This window comes from Camelus dromedarius, chromosome 34 (assembly GCF_036321535.1).
Source record: "Camelus dromedarius isolate mCamDro1 chromosome 34, mCamDro1.pat, whole genome shotgun sequence".
Lineage (NCBI taxonomy): Eukaryota > Metazoa > Chordata > Mammalia > Artiodactyla > Camelidae > Camelus > Camelus dromedarius.
In genome coordinates, this window is record NC_087469.1 from 19,912,125 (window position 1) to 19,923,945 (window position 11,821).

At 58.3% G+C, this 11,821-nt stretch overlaps 1 protein-coding gene across 3 annotated transcripts in view; it reads left to right on the forward strand.

Moving 5' to 3' along the window:
* Positions 1 to 6,029, forward strand: part of LOC105104229 (beta-galactosidase-1-like protein 2) — a 33,296-nt gene extending 27,267 nt beyond the window's left edge. For all 3 annotated transcript variants that reach the window (XM_064482245.1, XM_064482246.1, XM_064482244.1), the window contains exons 14-21: positions 1,460 to 1,606; positions 2,366 to 2,437; positions 2,956 to 3,043; positions 3,745 to 3,832; positions 4,154 to 4,265; positions 4,905 to 5,021; positions 5,126 to 5,189; positions 5,792 to 6,029. In XM_064482245.1, the coding sequence (XP_064338315.1) occupies positions 1,460 to 1,606; positions 2,366 to 2,437; positions 2,956 to 3,043; positions 3,745 to 3,832; positions 4,154 to 4,265; positions 4,905 to 5,021; positions 5,126 to 5,189; positions 5,792 to 5,799 (696 nt within the window). In that variant the 3' untranslated portion in view covers positions 5,800 to 6,029. The remainder of the gene's footprint in view (positions 1 to 1,459; positions 1,607 to 2,365; positions 2,438 to 2,955; positions 3,044 to 3,744; positions 3,833 to 4,153; positions 4,266 to 4,904; positions 5,022 to 5,125; positions 5,190 to 5,791) is intronic.
* Positions 6,030 to 11,821: the final 5,792 nt, after the last annotated feature.

An 11,821-nucleotide genomic window follows, 5' to 3' on the forward strand; every position in this document is an offset into this window, starting at 1 on the left:
GGCACCGAGTGGCTGGCTGTTTCTGTTTCCGTGATGTGTCAGTGGAGTCAGGCCCCAGTCTGTTCATTATGCATTTTCCCGTCACCTTCTGCCTAGTGGTTTCAGCAGCTTTGAGGACACCTGCCTGCACCCAGTGTCTCGGTGGGGCTTGCAGAGTGGCACCGTCTGCCTGTCGTCCCTTCTGCATTTACTCACCTGCCGGCCACGCAGAAGGGCGTTTCCTTCACCGGCTGTCTTGGTACCTTGATGCAGAACAGTCAGGACAGAGCTCGAGTGCTTTCGTGTAGCAGGATGGTAACCGGTGTATTCTCGGATAGTCTCTGAAGAAAGCCAGGGAGCTGTTTTGACTCTGCCGCTCTTTGTTTGATGATAAACTCACACATTTTAACACATTCAACGTGTTTCTGCCCCAAGGCAGCCGTTCTTCTTGATGCTGACACTGTCCCACTTCAGACCAGCGGGAGCTCCTTTAAGTTGGCTCCCGTCCTCTTGACACGACACCAGGAGCTTCTGGTCTTCTTTGCGCTTTGGTTCCTAGGAGTTGCAGGTGGTGTGGTGCCACCGGCTTGGAGCCGTCTGCTTCTCTAAGGAGTTCTGAAGGGCCGTGTTTTTGTGCTGAGAAATTGGAACGTTTCTCTGAAAGCTGTGGGAAGCTATTTTAAAGCAGGATGGGGATCAGCTGACCCTCTCGCATTTCAGGATTCCCTGGCCGCCAGATGGGGACGGATTAGAGCGGGACCAGGCTCCGGCCCTGAGACCAGGCAGAAGTCTGCAGATGTTGAGTCGGGATCATGGGTGGGGAGGAGGGTCCGTGAAGCAGGTGCCAACGGCAGACTCTGAGGAGGTGGTGGCCGGAGGAGGAGGTGTGGAGGACGAGGGAGAGGGAAGACACTGGCCAAACTTCCACTTTCTGGATGGGTGTTGGTGTTGCTGTTTGAGGAGGAAAAAGAGTGGGATGGGTAAGTGCTGGGATAGGAACATCGACGGACCCTCAGACGCAGGATCCCAGGGGGCAGGAGGGTCCACGGACGTGGAGAGTCAGCGCCGTCTGAGTGGTCCGTGTGTGATCGTCCTCAGCCAGACTGGGCACAGGGTGACTCTCTCAGCTGGGAAAGGGAGGAGAGGGGGCCGAGGGTGGGCAGAAGCTGGCCCCTGGGCTGGGGCTGTGCAGCCCATCGTGAACTGCTGAGCACATTCAAAACATCATTCCACTTTCTTGACTCCAGCTTCTCCGTCTAAAAAACAAGAATGCATCACTGGCTGGCACGTGCAGAGAAACACGAGGAAACGTGGAAATTAAAGAGGGCAGTTTACCATTACACACACCCCGTTTCTTCACTCTTGTGCTCGAGACGCTCGGGGTTTCTCCTCTGGGGAGGCGGGTTTCAGCGGGAGTTTCTAAAATTTTCCTCTCCAGCCCGAACCTTTAGCCCAGGTTTTGCTCCTGTTTCTGCCGCAGCCCACCCTGTCTGCCAAGCCCGTCTCCATGGAGAAGCTCTCCGTGAACCAGGGGAGTGGGCAGTCGTCCGGGTACATACTTTATGAGACCGCCATCTCCAGCGGAGGCCTCCTCACCTCAAGGGGTCATGTTCAAGATCGGGGTCAGGTAGGGGACGGCGGGGGGTCCCAGCTGCACTTCTCTGCTGGTAAAACCCCGTGGTGTTGCTGAATGTCCAAACGGTAGTCAGATCTCTTTCTGACCTTCAGAAAGTCGTCCCTGTTTCCTCACTTCTGTCCCTCCATGACACGTTTTGTACATAGGCTCCTGCTCTCCTCGGTGTCAGGAGTGTGGACGTCCCCGGGAGGGGCCTCGCTGAGCCCTTACTGGTGCTGACGGGCTCCTCGGAGGAGACCTGGGGGAGCTTCAGAAGCCCCCGTGCACGTGGGCAGCGACCCGGGACATTGCATGTCACACTGCAGTGTTTAGAGAACTGAATGAGCAGAGCCGGCTGGCACTCATTACAGATAAAGCTAAGATATTTATCACAAGCAAGGGCCGCCCTGAGAAGGTAATGACGTTGAAAGGACATCTGATGGACAAGCCGCAGAGCTGAGGCTGGGGCCGCCCTGTCTGTCAGCGTCCTTGTTGTTCTCCGCCCCCTTCCTCTCCTTCCCAGCAGGCCTGGCACCTGTCCCCGCCCGCCTCCGCCTGCAGGGGCCCTGGCCCCGTCTGGTCTCAGGGCCTTTCTCACTGGCCTCCCGGCTGAGCCGCTTGGGATGCGCTCACTTCTGTAAACCCGTGGCCGCTGGAGCCTTCTGGGGACCAGAGCAGCCACCTTCCCCAGAGCCTGCCCTCCACTGAGCTTTTCCCAGGCCCCCACCCTTTCCCTGCGGGGACCTAACAAGGCTCCCCTTTCCTCGGCAGGTGTTCCTGGATAACCTGTACATAGGAGTCCTGGACCACGCCAGCACCGAGCTGACTATCCCCAGGAGAAGCGTATGTAGTCCGGGGTTAATAGACCAACAGCCCCAGCGCCCGCCTGGGCCCTGGGCTTGGCCTTGAGCATGGCCTGGCCTGTGTGAGGCCGTCCCACTCTGCTGACCTCGGACTCACTGCGTGGGGCCCAGCGAGGGGAAGCAGTGCGTATCTCTAAGGTGCGGGTTCGTGGCCCTAGGCGACCCGAACTTCTCCACATGGGATGTTTGTTGCTCAGAAGACTCTGGGTTGGTCACCAGCCTCAAAAGGATCTCTAGTAAAATGTCCTGACTTCTTGAAGGCACAGAAGCAGGGGGCGGGGCAGTGGGGGGCGCAGGGGGCGGGGCACAGAATCAGGGGGCGGGGCAGTGGGGGGCGCAGGGGCTGAGGGGCTTGCTTGACCCAGAGCTGGAGGTCTCGGGGTTCTGAGGGTGCTCTCTGTCAGTCACCCTGCCTGCGACCTTGTCCTAGTCCTGGGGAGCCTCAGAGTCCACAGAAAAGGGGCTGAGTGGCCCCTCTGGCTGCTCTGTCTCCGGCAGGACTACGAGGGCTCCCAGATGTTGCGAATCCTGGTGGAGAACCAAGGCCGACTCGCCTATGGGCCTGACATCAACAAGGAGAGAAAAGGTGGGCCCAGACGAGATGCTTGAGACGTGCAGGACCAGATTCTCGCTGCTCTCACCCTGGGCGAGGGTGGCTGCGTCCAGGTTCACTGCTTGGAAGAAAGGGCTCTTTGGGCCTGTGAGACCCCCGTGCATAGAAGCTTTGACAAAGTCCTGCTTTGATGGGAAAGGATGATGGTGGCCTTTCTCCAAGGTCCCCCCGAGGGTGTTCTCCAATTACCAACCAGTGTGCTGCCTTTCCTGTTTCAGAGTGTTTTGAAGAAGGCTGCAGAAATGCCCTTGGAGAGTAAGGTGGTCAGAGTCCCTCCCTAGGAACTTTGATTTTCCTTCTCTGGAACCCATGCCTGTGTCCTGGCCTCCCCTGGCCTCCCCCTGGCCTCCCCTGGCCTCCCCCGGCCTCTCCGGGCCTCCCCTGGGCTGCCCTGCGTCACATGCACCTTCCTTCTCTCCCTCCATGTGCTTTGACCTGCCCCAGAGTTCAAGTTAGCTGAACCACTATGCTGGCCAGACCTGCAGGAAGTGCAGTGACTTCTGCTGTTAATGTGGGAGATACAGGTGCCACTCTGAGAGGTGTCTGTGGGCACCTGAGAAGGAAGAATGTTTGTAGGATTTTGCAGAGACGCCCGTCCTCCTCTGGGGGAACCGCAGCCCTGTCACATCTCTGCGTCCTTGCCTTCCTCATGGCCTCTGTCCTCTCTTCGGCAGGTTTAACTGGGGACATCTATCTGAACAAGTCTCCACTGAGAAAGTTTAAAATCTATAGCCTGGAGATGAAGCCCAAGTTCATACAAAGGTGGGCGCCAGACCCCGGACTCAAGGAGACTGATCAGAGCAGGGGACACTGAGACAGAAAGGAGCCCGGACGCCCAGACGGACCCCCCTCGGTTTGCAGATAAGACATGGAGACCGAGAGCACGGGAGGCTCCCAGGTTTCACAGCTGTCTGGGCAGAGCGGGGACACCCCCACTCCCCAGCCCGGGTCTGCTGCTTCCTCACCGTGCCACGGACCTTGAGCAGTCTGCGCTGGCGGGGACCTGGGCTGGGAGGGCAGGGAGGAGACAAACCTCGTTGTGAAGAAGGGCGTGAACTTTCCACTGGGCTGATTCTCCCTTAGGGACCTTCCGAACATCTGGAAACCAGCCTTATTCCAACCTCGGGGCCCGGCCTTCTTCCTCGGTCTCCTGAGGGTTGGTGATCATCCCAGAGACACCTTCATAAAGATGCAGGCCAGTATGCCTATCTCTGCCGTGTCCCCACACAACCTTCCACCCCAAAAGGCCCTTTAGGAGAGCTCCTCGTGTGTGGGCCCTGCCCCGTGCAAGGAAACCTGGGCTCCCAGAGACCCCACACCCCACAGCCGCCTGGGAGGCTGCCCCTGCCCTGGTGTTGATGAGGCTGGGGACGGACGCCCAGCAGATGTGACAGAGGTGCCTGCCCCTTGTTCTCTGGGGACACGGTGGAGTCCACTGCATGAGGAATTCAGTGAGCAGGGTCCACTGGTCTCCAGACATAGCTGAGACAAGCTACTGAGACGCTTAGCTCACTGCCTGCAGTGGGATGTTGTGGAAGAGAGTCTAATTGCCACACCTGAAATCCTGCTACCCGATGATAAACGTGCTGGTGGTAAAGGGAAGTACCTTCCCGGACTTGGGGCGGATATGGGGAGGTACCTTTGGCCTGGAGGCTGAGCCCAGGCCAGGGGCAGTAGCACCGACCTCCCCAGGCCGCCGACCACCCGGGCCGCCCTTGGTGACCCCTCCCGTGTGAGAGCAGCTCTGACTGTGCTGGTGTGTTGTGGTGTCTGAGTGGGTGTGTGTGCACATCTAGCACTCAGAGCTGGAACCCTCCTTTCCAATCTTTCTCAGGACTGGACAAAAGGGGTCATATTCATCAATGGACAGAACCTGGGGCGCTACTGGAATATAGGGCCCCAGGAAACCCTTTACCTTCCAGGACCCTGGCTGCAGCCTGGAGCGAATGAGGTGACCTTCCCTGTCACCCCTCCCACCTGCCAGTCCCCTCACTGGGGCTCCACCTGGCCTCGGGGCAGACCCTGGGCTCACGGCCACCTCACTTCTTCCGACAGATCGTGGTGTTCGAGGAGTGGAAGTCTGCCCTTGTGATCCAGTTCACAGACAGCCCGCAGCTAGGTAGGCTGTCCTGGAGGGACTGTAAGCATCCCAGACGCTGAAGCCTTTAGGGTCTTCCCGGTCAGGACAGAGACAAAGGAGGCAGCGTGTCCACCGCTCCTAGGTGGTGGCCGGCGTCCTCCTACCCCTCTGTCATGGGGACCCAGACTAGCCTGCCCTCCAGCATCTGGGACCAGCTCCCTTGGCCTCCTTCCCTCCCAGACTGCCCTCTGCACCCTGACCGAGGTGTACATCGAGGGCCCGGCACCCCCACTCCTGGCCTTTCCTGAAACTTTCCCACTTTCTCCCGCTGCCATGGCTGATCATCTCAGGGCACGTTTCCTGGGACTCTCCCCGCTGCCATGGGCAGAGGATGCAGGGCCCTGCCCCACCAGGCACATACGCTCTGTTTTGCCAGGTGGGTGCCTGGGGTCCCTGCACCCAGCCTCACACCCTCCTCTTGTCAGGAGCAGGATCCAGATATGCTTCCGGGGAGTCACCGCACCCCTTTCGTTAGAGTCTCCGTGGGACTGACAGGCCACCTTTCCTCCCCGCCTGCAGCAGTTCCTCTCTCTGGGGATGGGCTTGGGGTGCACGGTCGGCAGTCTGCCTTTCTTTGCCAGGATACTGAGTCTTGAGGGAGCGGCGTGGAGGAGGAAGAGACTGAGCTGAGTCATCTGGATGGTGGGGCTGTGGGGCCCACCTGTGCTGACAGCTGCCAGTGGGAGCCACCCTGGATCCCCTGTTCATCGTGAGCCCTGTGCTGGGCCTGAGGTCCACTTCCTAACCCGCCAGGATGGTCCTGCCTTGGCGTGACTTAGCTCCCTGTTTCTGATGCTGACAACAAAATAAACCTGTTCCACGCAAACCCTTTGTCGTATTGCAATAACAGGCTGTTTGACCAGGGAATAAAGTGTGGAGAAAGTGAGACGATGCTCCGAGCGCTCGGCCCACAAGTGTGGCTGTGGAGCAGGGGCTCTTCCAGGGTGTCGAGTGAAGTGTAGCAGCTAAGTCAGGAATTGACAGGCAGTTCATATGTGCTTTGTCTCCCTTTTGCCCTGCATTTCCGTTCCACCACTGCTTTTCCGCACTCTGGCGGAAACCCTGCTTTCCCTGTCGGTGCCTCTCCGTGTGGCCACTCCCCACTCCCAGTCCCGCCTCTGGCACCTGACCCGCAGCTCTGGTCTGTGTGCCCCGGGTCCTCGGAGCCGCAGCCTGGTCAAATCAGCCCGGAGCTCACTTTTCCAGCCACCGGAGTTCCAGCTTGGTGTAGACAGCCCTGGGGTCAACTGACTGGCCTCGGGGAGCTGGGGAGAGGGTCGCCACGGAGGTGAGCTGGCACTGGTGGAGGCCGCCAAGACCAGAGAGGCCCGCTCCACCCATCACTGCTTCTCTCAGGCGAAGCCCGACCAGGAGACTCCAGAGCCAAGCAGGGTCAGGCGTGTCCCATGTCCCCGCCTGTCAGCTCACGTGCGTCAGCCTGCGTGTGCACGGCGGCCACCTGGAGGGCCTCAAACCATGGATGGCCGGGCCCCATCCCCAGAAGTCATGGCTCGGTAGGTCTAGGGAGGGGCTGAGGCCTCACGTTCCTGCAGGCTCCTAGGTGATGCCCCCTTGGCTGGTCTGAGGAGCTCGCTTTGTGGGTTTTGGTCCTGGTGCAGGAGCTCAGCCACAGCACGACTCCTCTCCAGGCCACATAACTCTGGGTGGGGCCCCCTGTGCTTCATCGCATGTTGAGCAGCACCCTCAGTCTCTCCTCACTAAAGGCCACTGGCACAACCCTCCCTACCCTGGTTGTGAAGCCAGAAATGTTCCCGGACCCCGGTGGACCTCCTCTGGGGGTCAGAATCCCTGCAGGTGAGAGCCTGGGCTGCAGAGCACACTGGGTTCTCCCGGTCAGAACTGCTGCTTTCCTGCCCGTTAGGGAGGCATGGTCCACCCTCTACAAATAAAAGGCAGCGGTGACAGAACTGGGGAAATCCTTCCAGACGACTGTCAGTGGTTCTGTTTTTCTTCAGTGTAATCCTAGCTCCGAGTGATGGAAACTGCTTGTTACTTCTGTTTTTCTGTCTGCACTGCTTTTAAAACAGTCTAATATCCCCACACATACATGGATCCCTAGGGTAAGTTGGGGTGAACGTCACCAGCGCTGTTCCCTTTACATCTGCAAGCAAGCAGACGCGGCGGCTGGAAGGGTGCTGCTGGTGTCAGGCCTCGGTCCCCGACTTCGTGATCCCGCAGAGCCCCAGGGAGAGAGGAGGTGCTGGGCCAGACGCGAGCCCTCAGCGCGTCCTCGTTCTGCTGCTGGAGGAGCCTTGGGCGTGGCTCAGCGTTTTCTCCTGGTAACCGACGCTAGTGCCTCAGGCAGAGTGTCGGGCTAATTGTACACAAAGGATAGGAGGCGACTTCTCCACCCACGAGGGCTGGAGTAGGAATAGTTGTCCTTCAACTTGTGTCTTTAGGGTTTATCACTGTGTGAGGCTTGGAGGTGATGCTGAGAGACGCAGAATTCAGTTGCATCGAGCATTTCCACCTGGAGTCTGCCAGAAATCCCAGCAGGAGGGCGGGGTGTTTGTTGTATCAAAAGTGGATTTCGTTTCTGTTTTTCCAGAAGCAGGTTGAAGAAGTTGGGGGCTGACAGAATTCTGTGCTCTCCCCCTGGATCGTGTAAGGGTCCTAGTGCTGCAGGAAAGATTTCAGTCCACAAGCTCTCTGCCCTTCTGACCGTGGGAACCCAGACCTGTCTGGGAGAGTGCGAAATTTTGGAATCTGTGAGGAGCTTAACTGGTTTCTAGAAGCCCTTCCCCTTTCTCCTTTTTTTTGGGGGGGGGGTGGGGGGCAACCTAAATTTATACAGAAAGTGTGATTCGTTGTGACGCATGTGTGGAAGGAGAGAAGGGTAATCAGCTCAGGTCCGGGAAGGTCCTTGTGTTTGTCACCCTCCGGGGACTTGCGGTCCTTCAGACGACACCCCCTGGAGGGCCACCCCAACAGCCATTCCAGACCCTCCCCTCCACCTGAAGTCCAGCCAGTGGCAACTCGCCGTTCCAGACCTGCCCACCAACGGGCACTGACCCGCCAGGAGAAGCTGAGGGGCAGCCCCCGGTTCTCAAGAGACCACGACGCTGACCCGAGAGAGAAGCCTGCATTCTGGAGACAGGGGTGGTGCGGACATCACCTCCCCATCCGAGCGCTGTCCTCCGAAAGCATTTTGGCAGCTGTTAGCCAGGGACAAGGGGACGGACCCTCCAAGGCTGCGCAGCCAAGACCAGAAGGAAGGCTCCTTGGGGCCACGGGACAGGCTGCTGTGCCTCTGAGCTCAGTCACAGGCCGGTACCAAGGGCCCCTCCTTTAAAAGCAGGGCATGCCCTCTGCTTATTCTGTTCACGGAAACCCAGGGGAAGGAATATGGAGGCCAGGCCTTGTGGAAAGACGAGACTGTCACACAACAGGCTCAGTCCTGGAACAGAACCTGTGAGGACATCACTTCTGCTTTGGGGGCAGGAAGCAGGAACGACTGCTTTAGGCCATCGTGCTTCACGGCCGGAACCTAAGACCCTCCGGCCATCTGTGGACGACAGCTCGTTCGAGGGCGATCCTAGAGGAGGAGGCTGAGCCACCACTGTCCTGGGGATCAGCAGCCCTCATGGCCGCCCCGCCTCAGTCCCTCCCTGCGGCAAACTGCCAGGCCCCGGGGTCGTGCTGACCCCTCCTCCCCTGGCCCCCGCGGCCCACCCCCAGCGTGTCCCAGCCGTTTCATCCACCTCGTTTCCCTGTGGACTGAGCCCACGCCCCTCCTGCTCTGACCTGGAGTCTTCCTTTTCTCTTCCCCACCCTTCACATGGCAGCAACAGGGGCATTTTAGGAACCCAGCTCTGTTCAAGTCAGGCCCACGTTAAAACCTGTCAGTGGCTTTCTGTTGTATTCCAAGTACAGTCCCACGACGTCCTGGGCCCTGGGACTCTGCCTGGTTTGGATTCCATCAGACTGCCTAATGCATCACTGGGTTGAAGTCTTGCCTATGAGATTTGACACCTGAAAAGGCAGCCCAGTTCCCCGGGGGACCATCCCACAGAACGTGGTGGCCGTCTGCCCCCGTGCTGAGTGCCAGGCGGTGCTCCCGGCCACAGAGGATGGGCTGCGGCACCTGCACACCGACCCGCAGACCAGCACCGAAGTCTTAACTGTGACCGAGGGCTGGACACCGAAGGCCTCTCTGTGGAAACACACTCACAGTCACTGAGTCTGTGCTGCACATCGCGTGGCACGAGGCTGTGCACAGAACAACCCACGGTGGAGGAGGAGAGGTGTCGGGACTGACAAAGCCAATCAGCCAACCTTCACCGCTATTAACACCGTCGCCGGAAATGACTGGGATGCTCAGAACACCGTCTCCTAGTGCGCACGGGACCCACTGCCTCTGCAGTGACGACCTGAGTGGGGTGAGCTGGCCTGGCCGTCTGCAGTTGTTTACGAATGGCGCACACCTCCCCGCCTGTCCTTGGCTGAGCTCCAAGGCACCCAGAGCTCAGGGGAGGGGAACTACAGTAATCTGACGAGGAACAGAACATTCCTCTGCCTTTCTTTCCAGCACAGTACCCACCTCTGCTTTCTTCCTGTTGTCTTGTAACCTCCGCAGACAGATGAATACTGATCACTGTGTACTTTCTGAACTTGCTTTGACCCCAGGAGATGGTCTGACAGAGCCAAGACACCAGGAAAGATCTGAACTCGTACGGTGACCTCCTTCGGCGGTCCCAGGGCCACCCTCTTCGGCCTGCAGAGGTCACTTGTAATGGCTGCAGAGTGACCGTGGGACTCCTTGCTTTGGAACAAGAAGGCAGATAGACTGGCCTGTCCCCAAGGGGGGTGATGGACCTCACCTGGGGCACATGTGGCTAGAATGCAGAAGGCACGGGGCGGGGGTGGGGAGGCAAGGAGGAGTGAAAGGCGCTCTGGCCCAGGCCTGGCACAAGCAGCTCCACGCAGCCCCCGCCGCCATCCTGACTCAGCTCGAGAGCTCCTCGTGCTGCTGGCCGCGCCCCCCCCCCCCATCTGTTCCAGACCAGATGCCTCACCCCAGAGGAGCGGCGTGCCTGTGCTGGGCGCCAGTCAGAGCTGCTGGGGTAGTGGTTATGGCTCGTGATCCCCAAGGACCCGGCTGTGGACTGACGGGGGTGACTCTGGGTGGCCCTGGATGCTCCAACCTGCCCCTTGTCTACTAGCTGAGTGGAGACCGGATGGGTGAGCTTGCATTAGTCAGTGTCAGCTGCGTCTTTCCTTCCTGAGGAGGTCACTTCTTCAACCAGGGAACCTCCACTGTTAACACAGACACGAAGCTGCTTCCGCCCTCCAGCCCTGTAAACACCAGGGCACTAGAGGGTGGGGCCGGCACCCTGATCCCCCGGCTTAAGCACTGGGGTAGGAGGAGCCTGGGGGGACTGCGTGAGTTCTACCCCCTTGCTGCTTGTAAGTCTGTTCCCAGTGACACCTGCTGTGTATCTGCCCCATGTGGCCCCCGTGGTGCATGCTGGGGGCCCTTTGTGTGGCACTCCCCGATACCCACCCTTCCACTCCTCCTGGTGTAGGAAGCTAGGTTTCGTTGTGGAATCTACACTTTAGGAAGGATAACCCGACCTGTTACGTGGAGCACGACTCTGCTTTATCTGGGCCGATCATGGTGATGTTGTGTTTGTCAAGGACTGGTTTGGAGGTGGGCTGTGGTCCTGCTCTGAACTAGGAGATGCAAGGGACATCTCGCCCTCAAAAGAGACATGAGAACAGACGTGGATGCTGGTGTCGCCAACTCTGGAACCGCTGTGGCCCCGCCGTGCCGAGAGGGGGCTGCAGGGGAGGAGTCTGCTCCCCAAGGGCAGCAGGGAGAGGGGATGGGATCGCTGCTCACCTGGGTCAATCCCAGGTGTACATGTTATGAAGCTTTTGTTTAATTTTCTCCTGTTAATTTGTCTCATGTTAATTTAATTCTTAGATCAGCCAGAAAAGCCTTGCAGGATAGGAGAAAATTTCTTCCTCTTCAATAATTTTATTGAAATGTTTTAGAACAATGTTGGAAGATCTTAAAATCCCATAGTTTCAAGCAATGCAAACATTGCAGACGATACATTCCTGACTCCAGCTGGCATCACCGCTAACAAGGAGGGTCACAGTGTGGGTGTCTGGCCGTGCTAGCAGACTGTGACTGATGTTGGAGGGTGAGTAACTCCGGTGTATTCGCAGTCCTCTGGCTCCCTTTATGGTTGGACACTCTGAGGCTCGCCCACCCCCTACTCAGTCAGAGTTGGACAGGGCCAGTGTTCCTGGTGGTCTCGCTTCATAGTCCCTCCACCAGGGGCTGCAAGGGTGCAGGGGGCCAGGGAGTCACATGTGGTCACTGTGTTGCACAGCTGGCTACCTGGCTGGACAGCATTCCTGCTCGAAGGCCGTTTTAAGACACAGCACAATGCTAGTTTGTGTAACAATGCAAATGATACTTGCTGACTTCAATTCAGCCTCTGCTGTGGTGAAGTTGAAACTAAAGACTGCTGCTCAAGTGTATACATGACTTAAAGAGATTTGATTATCCACCCACAGCATTTAGATCAGAGAACTTATTCTCTACAAGGGTTAAGACTCAGCACGAGGGATGTTGTTGT